This window comes from Hypanus sabinus, chromosome 2, assembly GCF_030144855.1.
Source record: "Hypanus sabinus isolate sHypSab1 chromosome 2, sHypSab1.hap1, whole genome shotgun sequence".
Lineage (NCBI taxonomy): Eukaryota > Metazoa > Chordata > Chondrichthyes > Myliobatiformes > Dasyatidae > Hypanus > Hypanus sabinus.
Window position 1 is genome coordinate 89,710,441 of NC_082707.1, and position 18,192 is coordinate 89,728,632.

The window sequence follows — 18,192 nt, forward strand, 5'->3', positions numbered from 1 at the left end:
ATGAGGAGCATAACATAAACTCAAGGGATTCTGCAGATGCTGGAAATCCAAAGCAACACACACAAAGATCTAGAGGAGCTCAACATATCAGGAAGCACCTCTGGAGAGGAATAAACTGTTAAATTTTTGGGCCGAGATATTTACAAGTGTATCCTAATCAGGTACTCGCTAATCAAAAGTAAAGGTATATCTCCATTTTGAATTTTGTAAGTCCTGTTTAGGAGGGGACAACAAAATAACTGAAGAATTAATTCTCAACTTAGTTAATTAGAATTCTAATTTACTTTTAAAATAGAGAGCAACTTCAGCAAGTTTGGAGATGTAGCATTAACATTTTGGAGAAGAGCAATGCACACTACAGAGGGCAGTTGAAGGCAGAATACAATCCTGTTGATTCACTGGCCAGCAGTAAGGATTTGGGGAGACCTTGCATATCGGTTCTCCACAGGCTGGATCACATACAGCTTCTGCTGCAGACACGGATTAAAGTGGAGCAGTCTACATACAGAGGTTGATTGACAATGAAATGCCTGTTCTTTGGGTCTCAAGAAAGCATACTCAAAACTTGAAGGAGTATAAGAAATTCCACACTCCTGCCATGCAAGTCGTTCCAAATAGCACATAGGCAAGACTGTAGTGTAGAATGCATTCGGATTCTGAAGTTTGTAGCAGAAGACAGTCGGCCAAGGGAAATTGGAGTCAAAGTTAAAGGCTTCAGCAGCAATGGAACCAAATCTGTGCCAAAACAGAAGATATTACAAAGTAGGTTTCTTTTTGTTGAAAAGAATTGGAACTGAAAGCTATAGTTAATTATGAACAGTGTAATTTCAGCTGGGTAAATCTATCTTATACCAGGGGTTCAATGTTGTTTAACCTGATAAAATGAGAAGGGAGAGTTTATAGTTCAACTAGAAAATAGATTAATACTTACTGATGCTTGACAGAAGGAAATATTTAACAGGGAAGTGATGTGTGTGGTGAGAGATTAAAGCTAGTGGTTGCAGATTGCACTTCCAATTTAACATAAGACTGGGAGAAAGGAACAGTGGGGAAGATGAGTGTTCAGTAAAAATATATTGCACAGATAAATCATTGCATGAAAAAAACTGAATAAAGTTCTCTCCAGCCATGAACAAAGTTTCTACCATCCCTCATGGTTCTCAACTAAGTGTGTTTTAGTACATTTTTGCAAGGAAGTCACTTCTTATGGAAATGCACAATTATAACAGGATTATAGAGTATAATAAAGCACAAAATTAAGTTTTTTGGCTCTATTTGTCATGCCAGCCAAGATGTGCATCAGTCCATTTTCCTCACATTTGGTCAATATCCCTCTAAATCATTCCTATGCGTGTAACTCTTAAAATGTCTTCAAAGCGTTATAATTGTACTTACCTCAACCACTTCTTCTGGCAGCTTCTTCCATATTAATATTACCCTCTGATGAAGAAGTTGCCCCTTGGGTCCCTTATACATCCCTCCCCTTTCACCTTAAACCCCCGCCCTCTAGTTGTTGATTCACCTTTTCTGGAAAAAAGGACTGAGTGCATTCTCTCGATCTGTGCCCCTCATGATTTTATTCACTCTGTAAGGTCGCCTATGCTGCAAGGAATAAAGTTGAAGCCTGTTTAATTTCTCCCTATAACTCTAGCCCTCAAGTATTAGCAATCTAAAGATTATTATCTAAACGGAAAGAGATTAAAAATTTGCTTGTCAAATCTGAAATTGTCAAACAGTCACATGATGAGGGCCTGTCCCTCTGCCTGCCTGCCTGCCTTCCAACCGTTCACAAAGTACCAGTGTTACTGAAGGTTCTACCTAGGCTGAACATTTCCAGCTGAAGCTCATGATATCTGTAAGTCATGGATTGAAAGAGCAGCATAACAATTTCACAGGCAAAAATAAATCATTATGTAATATGGAAATTATTCAAATTATATATACAGATTATTAATAGATATAGATAAATTGTTGACCGATATGTTCCATACTGTTACAATGATTTCATAAAGGGAATAACAGGTTACCACTAATGGGGGAATCCTCCAAAAACAGCATGTGAGCAGATTTGAACAGGGGTTGTTGGAGTTGACCTCTTGCCAGGCTCACAAGATTTTCACTCATGGAAATCCCAGAATCACCTGGTAGATGCTTAAAGGTGTCAGATGTCACCAGGCAGCATGAACCGCAGCAGAATCCAAAATGGAGCCGCTGAGTCTGTGCCAGTTCGCATTATGCCCAACTCACTGAAAATCAAATGCGTCTCTTAGAAGTTAGGAGAGCTATCTTTAGCTTAAATTAATTGAATTGTTTTAAGATTATATAATTATGAGAGGCATAGGTAGAGTAGACAGCCAGAATCTTTTTTAATAAAAGATATAAATGTCAAATAGTTGAAGGCAAAAGTTTAAGGTGAAAAAGGGAAACTTTAAAGGGAAGTTTTTTTTACACGGAGAGCGGTAGGTGCAAGGGATGCACTGCCAGGGGTAGTAATGGAAACTAGATATGATAGTGCCGGTGCCGGTCAAGGGGCTCTTAGGTTGGCATATGACTATGCAGGAAATGGATCATATGCAGGAAAAAAGGATTTGGTTTAATTTGAAATGATGCTCTGCACAGACCATGGCCTGATTGGCCTATTCCTCTGCTGTACTGTTCTATGTTTTATGTAAGGTTGTTTCCAATATTTTCAAAACAAAATGTTGCTCAGTATTACTTTGATTTTCAACAACCCTACTCTTTTTTAAATGCTGCTGAATGTTAAAGACGGTCAGTTTCAGAGACAGCTTTCACTGATAGTGAGCTGTGTGGCAGGTCCTCCATTGCGTCTCTGTGAACAGCCAGCCGGTTACAGTGTCACAGTTCCTACACTTCACTGCCCTACAGTGTGAAAGTGGAAGCCCACGCCCAGGACTCTGCTGGGAGAGCAGAGCAGAGATTGTGGGTCAGATGAAGACTTACTGCATTAGTTACCACTTTAAGGTCATGGTCACCACAGTACTTCAGAATAGTTAGATGACAACAGATACCATTTTTAAAATTCACCATAGCAACTTGTGATTTACACTGAGATATATATATATATGTATATCTTCAAAGGAACATAAGGTGGATACTCAGGATGAGAAGCCAATGGAGGAAGAAAGGTGGAGTAGCGAAAATACTGTAAAACTCTTAAAGTCCATTATCTGACTATTTGGAAATCATGATGGTTTGAATTCTAGCTGTAGTGAAAGAAAGGAAAGAGGCAAATGGACTGGTGCATCTGCCACACCGAAGCAATTTAATACTTTATTCATAATTTATAAATAATTACAAGAATAAACTATGCAATGTCTTTTCATTCTTACATTCATATTCCAAGTTCAAAGTAAATTTTATTATCAAAGTACACATATGTCACCCCAAGGTTCATTTTCCTACAGGCAATAATAACTATAACAGGATCAATGAAAGATCAGCCAGAAGACAACGAAACATGCAAATGCAAATATAAATAAATAGCAACAAATAAGGAGAACATGAGATAATGAGATAAAGAGTCCTTAAAGTGAGATCATTGGTTGTGGGAACATCTGAATGGATGGGAAAGTGAGCGCAGTACAAGAGCCTGATCACTGTGGGGTAGTAACTTTTCCTGAACCTGGTGGTGTGAGCCCGGAGGTTCCTGTACCTTCTACGAGATGGCAGCAGCAAGAAGAGAGCATTCCTGATGATGGATGCTGCTTTCCTACAACAGCATTTCATCCAGATGTGCTCAATGGTTGGGAGGGCTTCACCCATGATGTACTGGGCTGAATCCAATTCCTTTTGTAGGATTTTTCTATGCTTTGTAGGAGCTAAGTCATGTTCAGTTACATTCCTTAAGACCATTAGCACTGTTACCACTCGTGGCTCCCTAGGGTGGTACACCACTACAATAATTGAGACGTTTCCTCACCCAACCCCATCTTTCCCCGAGCAGCAGTGGAAGAACCCTATACTGTGGTGACTGCACCAAGCTTCAGTGCATCCGTCAGCACGTTCTCCTGCAGCCTGGAACATGCCATTCGGCAGCATTCCTCTAAGGACATCTCGATTTGCTGGCCACCTGATGTTTGCCACTCACATCAATTGTTGTCCCTCCCCACACTGGCTCCATTCCTTTGAAACTGACTTGGGTCTGTTTCCCATGCTCCCTTTGCCTCACCAAGGCATGACTGCCCACTCTCCCTTTAGGAGTTCACTGGAAAAAGTATTTTTCTACCATGTAACGGTCAAAGAAAGTGTTAATGAAGCAATATAGCATCCAGTAGTCTGGAAAATCTGCTGATTCTGGATCACCAAAATCCAAGAAGGAGTGGAAGAGTTGGGTTTTAGAAACTAGATTAAAGGAGGAGAGGAGGGGCAAGTGTCACCAAGAAATCTAGGGAGAAAATCATGCAATATAAAAGCCTGTGTATATTTGCAGCAGCACCATCTAGCGTGTGGAGGGCTGATGGGCCTCACAATGAATCTGGACTTTATATAGTTCTTGGGAATATTGGGACCAATTGAACTGTAAATCTTGACTATGTGGACTGGCACAGCTTTGAACTTTGTGTCTTCGTGTTGCATACAGCTCAACCAGCTCCAAGCCCCTAGTTCTTTTAACAATGAACACACTTGAACTAATGACCTAGGGAGCCAGAATTAAAATTTATAAACAAGGCCACAAGGCTCTGAATATTCAAGGGAGAGTCAGTTTGAGTCAGGTACTGTATCAGGAAAAAATATATGTCCCTGAACTTGTGTTGGGGATGGAATGGCCATAATATTTCTAGGTTTTTCCTTTTGTACCCAGGCAGACCTCTATTTAATGATGGGTGTTTATGAAATGTTTATGAAGCCAAACTAAATCAAGGTTATTCATAAAGACAATGGCAGACAATTGCAGGATCTAGTTGAAGTGATTTCTCAGACAAAACCTTCACTTGCTTTAATGCAACCTTTCACCTCATTTTCTGTTCCAAACCTGATGACAACAACAACCCACCTGCAAATTGGATTATTCTGAAAACAGATATCAAAACCCAGCAGACATTGCAGATGCTGGAAATAAAGAAGTGAAACTGATGGAAACACTCAGCAGGCCAGAAGGCATCTGTGTAGAAAGAAGAAGATTTATTAATTTCTTTGACCTGACATATTAACTCCCTTTATCTTTCCACTGATGGTACCTGAGATATTGTTGTTTTAATTAGGATCTATCAGTAGTGTCTATGAGCTTATGAGTCCTTGTGATACCAAAATGAATGAAAACTCAAATCCTCCATGTTTGATATTCATTAATAGTTTAGAGCTTTTACAGTAATTAAACAAAGTGATCTTCAAGATAGGCTGAAAAATTGCAATCTTTTACATCAATAAGTAATAGGTTGTTCATAAAGTTGTTCATAAACACAATGGCTGATCACGCCATGGATTCAGCTCCACCTGTCCATCTTTTCCCCTTATCCCTTAATTTCAAAGTCAAAGAACATTTATTATCAAAGTATGTATGCAGTATACCACCGTGAGATTCATCTTCCCGCAGACAGCCAGGAAACAAAGAATCAGCATGGAAACCTTCAAAGAAAACATCAAATACCCGACATGCAAAAGAAAAGAACGAATCGTGCCGACAGCTAAAAGCAAGTGAAAATCTCAAACGTCAGACCACAGAGTCATTGAAACCATCTAGGAATGTTGAGTTTAGCTCATTTCAGTTCAGTTTAATGCTGTGTTGTTCCTGGACTACAGGCCACAGAACCAGTCCGTCAGCAATAAAAAATGAGTAACCAGAAATGGATATAGTATGAACTATAGAGCCTCTAAATGAGTCCAATCCACACCTTCTTCTGGCAGCAGCCAGCGAGAGGGGGACCATCAAATGCAGGCAGACAGTGTTGAATATCTGCTCACCTTCCGCTCTCATCCTCATTGATTTCAATCTTGCCCGATGCTTTAATCAGCAAGAAATGTGAGACATTGAGTCAATCATGGGCTCATGCCCCTTTTCCCGGCTTCTTGCCCTCCAGGCCACACAACCTGCTGCAAATCTTGCTGAACTCCCTCAGAGGCAGCAATGTGCCAGATCGCTCAATTGGTCCAAAGACACACCATCAAAATGTAGTTCACAGATTCCAATTGTACACCGCTTAGCAGAATCATAGCAGAAGAAGTGAAGGAAGTAGTTTTGTGAACTGTCTGAAGGACATCACATTTGGTGGCATTGTTCACTGGTGCAATTTTGTCATCGCTGCCATGCAAAAATCTGTCTAACAGTGTGATAAATGTATTTACTGAGGTAGTCTTCCCTGGTCAAAGAATTCCACAGATTCTCTGTTCTCTGGGAAGATCTGTTTCTCCTCATCTCTGTCCTAAATGTATTTCCCAAATTTTGATGTATGTCCCCTAAAACTAATCTCATTTACCAATGGAAACAACTTTCCTGCCTCTATCTTATCCATGCTTATCATAAGTGCAGATGTTTCTATAAGACGGGGGGGGGGGAAGAAATAGTGGCTGCACCTCCAGCACAGAGTCTGGCCCTGTGGCTCAGAAGGGTAGGGAAAGGAAGAGGATGGCAGCAATGATAGGGCACTCTATAGTTAGGGGGTTAGACAGGCAGTACTGTAGACGCAGGAAAGAAGTACGGATGGTAGTTTGCCTCCCAGGTGCCAGGGTCCGGGATGTTTCTGCTCACGTCCACGATCTCCTGAAGTGGGAAGGAGAACAGCCAGAGTTCATGGTACATATTGGTACCAACGACATAGGCAGGAAAAGGGAGGAGGTCCTGAAAGTGGACTAGAGGGAGTTAGGAAAGAAGTTGAGAAGCAGGACCACAAAGGTAGTCATCTCGGGATTGCTGCCTGTGTCACGTGACAGTGAGAATAGAAATAGGGTGAAGCGGAGGATAAATGTGTGGCTGAGTGATTGGAGCAGGATGCAGGGACTCAGATTTCTGGATCATTGGGACCTCTTTTGGGGCAGGAGTGACCTGTACAAAAAGGACATGTTGCACTTGAATACCAGGGGGCCCAATGCCCTGACTGGGAGGTTTACTAAGGCTACTGAGGAGAGTTTAAACTAGATTGCTGGGGTAGGGTGAGAACCAAATTGAAGAGATGGAGGAAAGCCAGTTGGCTCATAAATAGAGAGAAAGCTTGTAGACAATGCAAGAGGCAGGATAGGCAGGTGATAGAGAAGGGAACCACTCAGACTGAAGGCTTGAGATGTGTCTACTTTAATGCAAGGAGTATTATGAACAAAGCGGATGAGCTTAGAGCATGGATCGGTACTTGGAGCTATGATGTGGTGGCCATTTGGATGGCTTACGTGGCTTAGGGGCAGGAATGGTTACTGGGATGGCTTAGGGGCAGGAATGGCTACTTCGAGTGCCAAGCTTTAGATGTTTCAGAAAGGACAGGGAGGGAGGTAAAGAGGTGGGGGCGTAGCACTGTTGATCATAGACAGTGTCATGGCTGCAGAAAAGGAGGACGACATGGAGGGATTGTCTACAGAGTCTCTGTGGGTGTAAGTTAGGAACAGGAAGGGGTCAATAACTCTACTGGGTGTTTTTTATAGACCACCCAATAGTAACAGGGACATCGAGGAGCAGATAGGGAGACAAACACTGCAAAGCTGTAATAATAACAGGGTGGTTGTGGTGGGAGATTGTCATTTCCCAAATATTGATTGGCATCTCCCCAGAGCAAGGGGTTTAGATGGGGTGGAGTTTGTTAGGTGTGTTCAAGAAGGTTTCTTGAAACAATATGTAGATAAGCCTGCAAGATGAGAGGCTGTACTTGAACTGGTATTGGGAAATGAAGGAGTCAGATCTCTCAGTGGGAGAGCATTTTGGAGATAGTGATCACAATTCTATCTCCTTTACCAGAGCATTGGAGAGGTATAGGAATAGACAAGTTAGGAAAACATTTAATTGGAGTAAGGGGAAATATGAGGCTATCAGGCAGGAGCTTGGAAACAGATGTTCTCAGGGAAACGTACGGAAGAAATGTGGCAAATGTTCAGGGGATATTTGCGTGGGGTTCTACATAGGTACGTTCCAATGAGACGGGTAAAGATGGTAGGGTACAAGATCTGTAGTGCATAAAGGCTGTTGTAAGTCTAGTTAAGAAGAAAAGAGCTTACAAAAGGTTCAAAAAACTAGGTAATGATAGAGATCTAGAAGATTTTAAGGCTAGCAGGAAGGTGCTTAAGAAAAGAAATTAGGAGAGTGAGAAGGGGCCACGAGAAGGCCTTGGTGAACAGGATTAAGGAAAACCCCAAGGCATTCTACAAGCCTGTGAAGTGCAGGAGGATAAGACGTGAGAGAATAGGACCAATCAAGTGTGACAGTGGAAAAGTGTTTATGGAACTGGAGGAGATAGCAGAGGTACTTAATGAGTCCTTTGCTTCAGTATTCACTATGGAAAAGGATCATAATGATTGTAGGGATGACTTACAGTGGAATGAAAAGCTTGAGCATGTAGATATTAAAGAAGGAGGATGTGTAGGAGCTTTTGGAAAGCATCAAGTTTGGTAAGTCACTGGGACTGGACAAGATGTACCCCAGGCTACTGTGGGAGGCAAGGAAGGAGATTGCTGAGCCTCCGGCAATGATCTTTGCATCATCAACAAGAATGGGAGAGGTTCCAAAGGATAGGAAGGTTGCGAATGTTGTTTCATTATTCAAGAAAGAGAGTAGAGATAGCCCAGGAAGTTATAGACCAGTGAGTCTTACTTCAGTGGTTGGTAAGTTGATGGAGAGGCAGGATTTATGAACATTTGGAAAGGCATAATATGATAAAGAAGAGTCAGCATGGCTTTGTGAAAGGCAGGTTGTACCTTATGAGCCTGATTGAATTTTTTGGTAATGTGACTAAACATATTGATGAAGGCAGAGCAGTCGATGTAGTGTATATGGATTTCAGTAAGGCATTTGATAAGGTACCCCATGCAAGGCTTATTGAGAAAGTAAGGAGGCATGGGATCCAAGGGGGCATTGCATTGTGGATCCAGAACTGGCTTGCTCACAGAAGGCAAAGAGTGGTTGTAGACGGGTCATATTCTGCATGGAGGTCGGTCACCAGTGGTGTGCCTCAGTGATCAGTTCTGGGACTCTTACTCTTTGTGATTTTTATAAATGACCTTGATGAGGAAGTGGAAGGATGGGTTAATAAATTTGCTGATGACACAAAGGTTGGGGGTGTTGCGGATAGTGTGGAGGGCTGTCAGAGGTTACAGCAGGACATTGATAGGATGCAAAACTGGGCTGAGAAGTGGCAGATGGAGTTCAACCCAGGTAAGTGTGAGATGGTTCATTTTGGTAGGTCAAATATGATGGCAGAATATAGTATTAATGATAAGACTCTTGGCAGTGTGGAGGATCAGAGGGATCTTGGGGTCTGAGTCCATAGGACACTTAAAGCTGCTGCACTGGTTGACTCTGTAGTTAACAAAGCATACGGTACATTGGCCAGAGAGTGGTGAGTGCGTGGAATGGGCTGCCGGCGATGGTGGTGGAGGCGGATACAATAGGGTCTTTTAAGAGACTCCTGGACAGGTATATAGAGCTCAGAAAAATTGAGGGCTATGGGTAACCCTAGATAATTTCTCAGGTAAGGATATGTTCAGCACAGCTTTGTGGGCCGAAGGGCCTCTATTGTGCTGTAGGTTTTCTATGTTGCTCTGTTTCTAAGACTCTTCTGATTTCTAGGAAGTATAATCCCAGGTGACTAGATCTCTCCCCTCATCTCCAGAACCAACCTGGTAAACACATTCTGCACCACAACTAAAGCCAGTATTTCTTTCCTCAAGTAGGAAGCTCAGAACTGCATGCAGCACTCGAGGTGCGGCCTCACCAGTGCCCTGTAGAATGGCAGTGTAACCTCCATCCTCTTTATTTCAATCCCTCTAGCAATGAAGGACAACGTTTCATTTGCCTTCTGGATAAAGGCAGATGAAGATCCTGATCACTGTCCTCTGCGCCCTGTGTGCAGTCTGTGCATATGCATATCAGCTGAAGGTATAGTCAGTTTTTGTGCATTCCCTGAGGTGTCTAGAAAAAAAGTGGGTGATAAGGAAGGAGTAACTTCACAGCTCGGGAGTCCCAGGTTCAATCTTGACCATGGAGGCTATCAGCGTGGAGTTTGCAAGTCGTTCCTGTGTCCGTGCAAATTTCCTCTCTGTGCACTAGTTTCCTCCCACATCTCAAAGTCTATGTTCAGTCAGCCACTGTAAATTCCTCCTGCTGTAAGTAAGTGGGGAAAGAATCAAGGGGAACTGATGTATTTGTGAGAGAGACTGAGCTGCCGAAGGAGAGGAGGCTGATGGGATTGCTCAGATGAGAGCCCACATGAACTTGATGAATCATAATTAAGGGGTTGGCCATTCAGGCTAATGGCTTCCATTGAGAAATTCCTTCACGAAGGGGCAGGTGGAGGATCAGTCACTAAGCACATTCAAAAAGGTCAAAAAATGTGTTACAAAATGTACATTTAGTGCAGGAAAGTGGTTTTGCTAATCTTCTTTAGTATGCACAGATGCAAAACACCCAAGAGAATCATCGTCCCCCAACATGAATCAGGAACTTAGATTCTGCCTGACCTGCTGAGTTCCTCCAGCATTTTGGGTGTGTAACATAGAAACGTAGAAGTGAAAACCACATTCATTGCAAACAATAGATTGAATTAGTCTTAAATGGATTTATTTTATTAAATTCTGCTTGCTTCTGCTGCAATATTGATCTTCTAAAAAGTCAGAGTGACCTTCTGATTTTTTATTCAAATGTAATGATTAACAAAACATGGAAGTAAATATAAAGAGCTTTGTGAAAGCTATTTGTAAGGTCTCTATGGAAACAAGATTTGTTAGTGAGCAAGTAGGATCAGGAAAGTTACCCCAACTCCACTGGCTTCACACCATATTGTCAGAGGGTCTAAAATAATAAATAATTATTGATAAATAATAATAGAACTTTGGTAGCCAAGGACAGGTGGGAGTAGCTGGGTGGTGATCACAGGGTAGTAGAATATCTACCCCATTAATTATCTGTTTAAAGTCATGGTCAAAACAGTACTTCAGAATAGATAGATGACAACAAGCCTCATTTTAAAATGCACAATAGCAATTTGTGGTTTACTCTGAGATACTTCACATATGTCTTCAAAGAAATTGGAAAATAAGGCTCAGAAGCAAAGGAGGAAAAGCAGCCAAAAATCTGATCATCTGTCATCTGACTGTTTGGAAATCCTAATGGTTTAGCATTTGGCTCTGGTGAACCCCAATATGTCCAGACCAAACCTTCACTTTGGTCAGAGATTAAAGTCCTGGCTGATATCTGCAGTGAAACTTAATTGTTCTTTTTTTCATATTAATTTACATGTTTTAATGAATAAAAATGAAATGAAAGTAACTTTATTTTTAAATAGTTTTAGACTTTTAAAAAATTATCTGTATGTACTTCACCAGTTTGCATGTGTCTACAGTTAATGAAGTCAATTACAATGGAGATGGTGACACAAGCTGGGAAAGACCTTGTGGTGAACTACGTGCCTGTCTGGACATGCCCTTGCAGACTGCTCCTGTGGCCCCTCCCACAGACCCCTGTATAAAGGTGATCTGAAGCCTATGCTCTCTCTCAGTCTCCAGGACATAGTATGATGGTTACTCACTCCTGGTTCCTTCTTCTAGTCAATAAAAGCCAATATCTCGCCTTACGTCTCAGTGTGAGTTATTGATGGTGCATCAATTTTATTGACTGGAAGTTTTAAAAACATGGAAACCGTTTTACATCCGGAAAGGTTGGAATTGGACCCTCAAGACCCTGAAGCAGCTCTCGCTTTTGAACACTGGCTTGCATACTTCCAATCATACTTGGCGGAGCTTCGTGCAACTGAACCCGCCGTTATGCACAGAATCCTACTCTCGAGGGTCACCCCAAAAGTTTACTCCATTATCCGGGACCTGCCGACCTACGATGGGGCACTGGATGCCCTCAAAAGACAGTACCTGCGGCCGGTGAACACCGTCTACGCCAGACATCGTTTAGCTACCCGGCAACAGCGGCCTGGAGAATCGTGCGCTGAGTTTCTCCGAGCACTATAGACACTCGTCCGAGCTTGTGACTGCAAGACGTTCACAGTAGAACAACATGCGGAGCTGCTGGTGCGATGCCTTTGTGACGGGACTGAGGTCAGTGTACATGCGCCAGTGACTGCTGGAAAATGCCGACCTTACCTTACGCTCGGCGATCGAGACGGCCAACGCTCTGGAAGCTGCTCTGCACTACGCCGACGCTGTCCAGTCGCGCGATTCCCCGCCGGTTCCGTGGACTCCTCAGACCCCACTGGGAGTGAATTCGCCAACGCTGCTGCCAGTCGCGATTCCACGAGCTCCCCGAACCTGACCACGGCTGCGGCCCGTCAGAAGCCCGTGCTTTGTTATTTTTGTGGCCACAAAAAGCACTCTCGACAACGCTGTCCAGCGCGAGAAGCGACCTGCTCCAGCTGCGGAAAGCAGGTCCACTTCACCAAGGTCTGTAAGTCTCAACTACGAGCGGAGTGCAGCGCTGCGGGTGAAACATGGGGGCCACCATCTTGCATGCCCGGATGTGGGTGGCCATCTTTGTCGGCGTCAGCACGTCCCGCCCCCGACCCTCCGATGCTGACCGGGTACCCCGGATGTGAGCGGCCATCTTTGTCGGCATCAGCACGTCCCGCCCCCGACCCTCCGATGCGTACCGGGTACCCCGACGGCGATTCAACTCTGGCCACTGTAACTCTCGACCAAAGCGCCCCACACCCGCTCGCAAGGTCCATGATGGACATCCTGGTGGAGGGGCATTGGACTAGATGCCTGTTTGACACGGGCAGCACTGAGAGTTTTATTCACCCGGACACAGTGCAATGCTGCGGACTCGCAACGAGGCCGGTAAGTCGGAGGATCCATTTGGCTTCTGGGTCGCATTCCGCAGACATCCGGGCGGGTTGTGTAGCGACTTTGGTGGTGCAGGGCACAGAACATCGGAACTTTGCGCTACTGGTCATGCCTAATCTGTGTGCACCTGTGCTATTGGGGCTGGACTTCCAGAGCCATCTTGAAAGTGTAACTATGGTATATGACGGGCCCCTCCCACCACTCACTGTCCGGAATCCTCAGTTTTGTGGGACTTCTTCACATACCCCGCTACTGACCACACACACCCACGGGCCCACACATCCCATCCAGAACCAGACCGACAGCTGCGCTACCGACACCACTTGCAGCCTCTCCACTCTCAAGGTCCCTCCCCCACCGCTGTTCGCCAACCTGACCCCTGACTGTAGGCCTGTGGCAACTAAAAGCAGGAGGTACAGCGCGGGGGACAGGGCCTTCATTCAGTCGGAGGTGCAGCGACTGCTCAGGGAGGGGATCATTGAGCCAAGCACAAGCCCTTGGAGGGCCCAGGTGGTTGTTGTTTGGACTGGGCAGAAAAATAGGATGGTGGTGGACTATAGTCAAACCATCAATAAGTTCACGCAGCTTGACGCGTACCCCCTATCCCGCATCGCGGATATGGTCAACCAGATCGCTCAGTACAAGGTGTACTCGACAATTGATCTGAAATCCGCTTATCACCAGCTCCCCATCCGCCCAGAGGACTGCCCCTACACCGCCTTCGAGGCGGGCGGCAGGTTCTATCACTTCCTGCGCGTCCCCTTCGGTGTCACGAATGGTGTCTCTGTCTTCCAGAGGGAAATGGACCGGATAGTGAACCAGTACCAACTGCAGGCCACATTTCCCTATCTGGATAACATCACCATCTGTGGTCACGACTGGCCAGATCACGACGCCAACCTCCAACGATTTCTCCAAGTGGCCGAAGCTCTGAACCTTACTTATAACAGGGACAAGTGTGTGTTTGGAACCACCCGCCTTGCTCAGGAAGGCAGACCAGTAGCATTCTTTTCTCGCACCCTCCAGGGCTCCGAAATTTGGCACTCCACGGTGGAGAAAGAAGCCCAGGCCATAGTGGAAGCTATTAGGCACTGGAGGCACTATCTTGCTGGCAAAAGGTTCACCTTGCTGACCGACCAGCGCTCGGTTGCGTTCCTCTTCATCAACCAACAGCGGGGCAAAATCAAAAATGATAATATTTTGCGGTGGAGAATAGAACTCTCCACCTACAACTATGATATCCTGTACCGGCCTGGCAGACTCAATGAGCCCCCTGATGCCCTATCCCGGGGAACGTGTGCTAGCACACAGCTCGACCAGCTGTACGCCCTTCATGCACAACTTTGCCATCCGGGGGTCACCCGATTTTACCATTTTGTGAAAGCTCGGAACCTGCCGTACTCCCTGGAGAACATCAGGACGATGACCAGGGACTGCCAAATTTGCGCTGAGTGCAAACCGCACTTCTACCGTCCTGACACGGCGCAATTTGTCAAGGCCACCCGCCCTTTTGAGCGACTGAGTGTTGACTTTAAGGGCCCCCTTCCCTCCACCGACCGCGATGTCTATTTTCTCAATATTATCGACGAGTACTCGTGGTTCCCCTTTGCCATCCCCTGCCCCGACACCACTGCCACGTCCGTCATAAAAGCCCTGTGCCAGCTCTTCACTCTGTTCGGGTATCCCTGCTATATCCACAGTGATAGAGGGTCCTCCTTTATGAGTGACGAGCTGCGCCAGTACCTGCTAGCCAGGGGCATTGCTACTAGTCGGATCACGAGTTATAATCCCCGGGGTAATGGACAGGTGGAGCGGGAGAATGCCACTCTGTGGAAGGCCACACCTTTAGCCCTTAAGTCAAAAGGGTTGCCGGTCTCTCGATGGCAGGAGGTCCTCCCTGAGGCACTCCACTCTATCCGCTCCCTGTTATGTATGTCCACCAATACCACTCCTCACGAGCGGCTATTCTCTTTTCCCAGGAAGTCTGTCACTGCGACCACCCTACCAGTTTGGCTGACGTCCCCGGGGCCAGTGCTGCTCCGGAAACATGTGAGGAGCAATAAATACTCCCCGCTGGTTGAGAGGGTTCACCTTCTACATGCGAACCCCCAGTATGCCTACGTGGTCTTACCTGATGGGCGGGAGGACACGGTCTCCATCCGCGACCTGGCACCCGCAGGTGCAGCAGACCACTACCCCGAACACTCCCCGGTAACTATGAACCCTGTACCCGAGGTGACACCGTGCACACCAGGCCCTACACAGACTCCTCATGACACTTATATACCGGGCGTTTCGTATGCATTTATACCAGGCACCTCGCACATGCGTGAGGGATCACCGGCGCATAATGGGCTGGAACAACACAACCTCCGTCCCCTGTGCAATCACCAATGTCGCCGGCATCCTTGCGATCACAGCCGGTGCTACATAGATCGCAGCGACAGATTCGACCACCTGATAGACTTGACTTGTAAGAAACTTCGCCACATGGGGACTCTTTTAAACAAAGGGGGGGTGAATGTGGTGAACTACGTGTGCCTGTCTGGACATGCCCCCCACTCCCCCGCTGACTGCTCCTGTGGCCCCTCCCACAGACCCCTGTATAAAGGTGATCTGAAGCCTATGCTCTCTCTCAGTCTCCAGGACGTAGTATGATGGTCACTCACTCCTGGTTCCTTCTTCCAGTCAATAAAAGCCGATATCTCGCCTTACATCTCAGTGTGAGTTATTGATGGTGCATCAGACCTTTAGAACTGTCTAGGGCCTGTAACCTGATGGGCACTCTCAGACCTTTCCATGTCAGATGCAGGAATAGGAAGCCTCCAGGACGATGGGAGCCCTGTGGCTATACATACGTCAATGAGGTCATGAGAATCCCATGATAGGAACACAATCACTAACCTAATCATTTGTGTGAATATCAGGGTGTTTATCTGGAGGCTAATAGCAGGAGCTTATAAAATTCAGAGAAGCATAGGCAGGGGTAGGCAGTCAACGTCAATTTCCCAGGATAGAAATAGCAAGTGCTAGAGGACATTCATATAAAGTGTAAGGGGGAATATTTAAAGGAGATACTGTATGCAGGGCAAGTTCTTTTCCACCAGGAGTGGTAATTTGTCAAGGGAAGTGGTGGAGCTGAACATGATAGTGTTGTTCAAAGTGCTTTGGAATACATAAATATGCAGGGAACGATGGATCACATGCAGATGGAATAGGTTTGGCAATTTGGCATTGTGCTCGGCACAAATATTGTTCTGTTGTGAAATAAAGGTGGATTCTATCCTTTTTTAAAATAGTATGTGAATTACGTGCAAGAAAATGAATCATTTTATTGATTTATGAGATGAAGAAACATTTCTGGAACAGTTCTGTCTTGTCACCAGATGTCCTGTGGCAGCTTACTATGTATTTCTGAATTACAGCAATGCATGTTAGAAACTGGATAGAGTGCTCTAATTCCTCCAACCAGTTGAGCATCCTGAAGTCTGTTCATCATCTTACATAAGACTCCGCTAGCACTGCCAGTGTAATTTTCTCATGCTCCAAATTCATTTGAGACTGATATCCTCTCTGCATTGACCATTGAGATTGGAAAATGTTCCCGTATGAAACAGAGTTCATTAACCAGATGTCCATGTCTTTGTCCATGCTGTCGTTTATCTTGTCCTGTGCAGTCAGCTCTTGGTGTTCAACAATCAATGCCTCTGAGTGATGCCAGACCTCAACAGAAGCACATGATTCCTGGCTGTAGTCTTCTGCTTTCAGGACAACTGCTTGAAGGTTTTCTAAATTCTTCAGAGAATAGACAAAAACATTTAATGTTATAACATTTTTTATCTCTCCATATCCTAAATCATTGAATACAGTTCACCAATGTTGTCACTCCAGGATAGTCTTGAGCCTAAACATTGACAGGACTCCACCCTGGCTGGACACTTTAGCTGTTCTTTTCTAAATTTCTGATCTTATTCTTGATCATGACCCTCCGAGCAGACATTAAAGTCAACATCATTTACAACTTAATTTTCCTCACCCCCAAGTGGGTGGGCAGGTGATGGAGTGGAACAAGGGTGCTCGTCCTGAGCACTTCTCCAAGGCTTTGCACCTTGAGGTGTTTGGAGATCTTGTGTGTTGCTATTACTCTATGTTGGCTGAAGCATGCTTTGTGGTCTGACCAGCAAATCCTGTCAGGTTCTAGACTTAGACCAAGGTTAAAGGTCATTCCTGTGGTTCCCGGGAGTGGGCTTGTCAATCAACCCAACGACTGGTCAAACAAACATCTTTTGTTACAACAGTTACCAGGAACAAATTGTCAGTTAACGATGATGGGCCATGCAAAAATCATCAGGTGTTTCTTGTTAGGTTCAATTGACATTCCATTCAACATCAAGTATCCTGCTCTGTTCATTCATCAGGGAGTGAGATGGGTTAGATCACAAGAAAATGACTGATTAGGAGCGAGAGAAGGCAGCATTACCCCTAAAACCTGCCCCACCATACAATGTGATCATGGCTGATTTTCCCCAAGTCTCAACTCCTCTTCTGTGTCATTTCCAATAGTCCTCATTTCCCTGGTGTTTTAAAATTTTATCTATCCCCTCTTTAAAGATTAGTGATTAAGCAGATAAAGAATTACAGTCTTCCAACACCCTCTATAAGAAATTCCTACACATCATAGATCTAAATGTCTGTCCTCTGATCTTAACTGATAGATCCCATGCTCTGTGACTGCCCCACAAATGGAAATACCATGACATTTATTTTATTGTAGCCTTTCATATCACTACTCTCTGTGTGAAAATGTTGCCTATCATATCCCCTTTAAATATTTACCCTCTCACTTTATTTCTTTGCGATCTAGTTTAAGGCTCTCCTGCCAAAGGAAAAAGACGGAGTGTGGTCTCACCAGTGTGTTGTATGTTTGTATCATAACATCCAACTCGTACTTAATTCCATGATCAATGAAGATAACTGTGTCAGCCACCTTCTTCACCACTATTTTGGAACTGTTTGCAGAAATGAAGATAAATCTATTCTAGCTAACCTCAATGCATTCAGTCTGCTCTCAATCATCAGGAAGATGCTTGAAGGTCTTGTTGACTGTGCAGTGAGGTTTCATATTCAGAAATAATATGCTGAACCAATATTCACGTATAGGGTTTTCTAGGATCACTTTTCCAAGTAAAGAGAAGTACTCCAGAATAACCTTGACAGCATTTAATAAAATGTGATATCAAGGAATTGTGG

General features: G+C 44.6%; 2 protein-coding genes across 5 annotated transcripts in view; one reads left to right on the forward strand and one right to left on the reverse strand.

Moving 5' to 3' along the window:
* The first annotated feature begins 687 nt into the window (after positions 1-687).
* Positions 688-18,192, forward strand: part of LOC132381094 (uncharacterized) — a 61,875-nt gene continuing 44,370 nt past the window's right edge. The window contains exons 1-3 of one of the 3 annotated variants that reach the window (XM_059950312.1): positions 688-762; positions 11,493-12,936; positions 13,738-15,637. In XM_059950312.1, the coding sequence (XP_059806295.1) occupies positions 12,607-12,936; positions 13,738-15,600 (2,193 nt within the window). In that variant the 5' untranslated portion in view covers positions 688-762; positions 11,493-12,606 and the 3' untranslated portion in view covers positions 15,601-15,637. Of the gene's footprint in view, positions 763-1,771; positions 1,856-11,492 lie in introns of those variants that run through there. The other 2 variants (XM_059950293.1, XM_059950304.1) reach the window with 2 other exon arrangements.
* The window catches only part of crfb16 (cytokine receptor family member B16), a 66,002-nt gene continuing 64,064 nt past the window's right edge, over positions 16,255-18,192 (reverse strand). For both annotated transcript variants that reach the window (XM_059950385.1, XM_059950394.1), the window contains one exon: positions 16,255-16,737. In XM_059950385.1, coding sequence (XP_059806368.1) covers positions 16,438-16,737 — 300 coding nt within the window. In that variant the 3' untranslated portion in view covers positions 16,255-16,437. The remainder of the gene's footprint in view (positions 16,738-18,192) is intronic.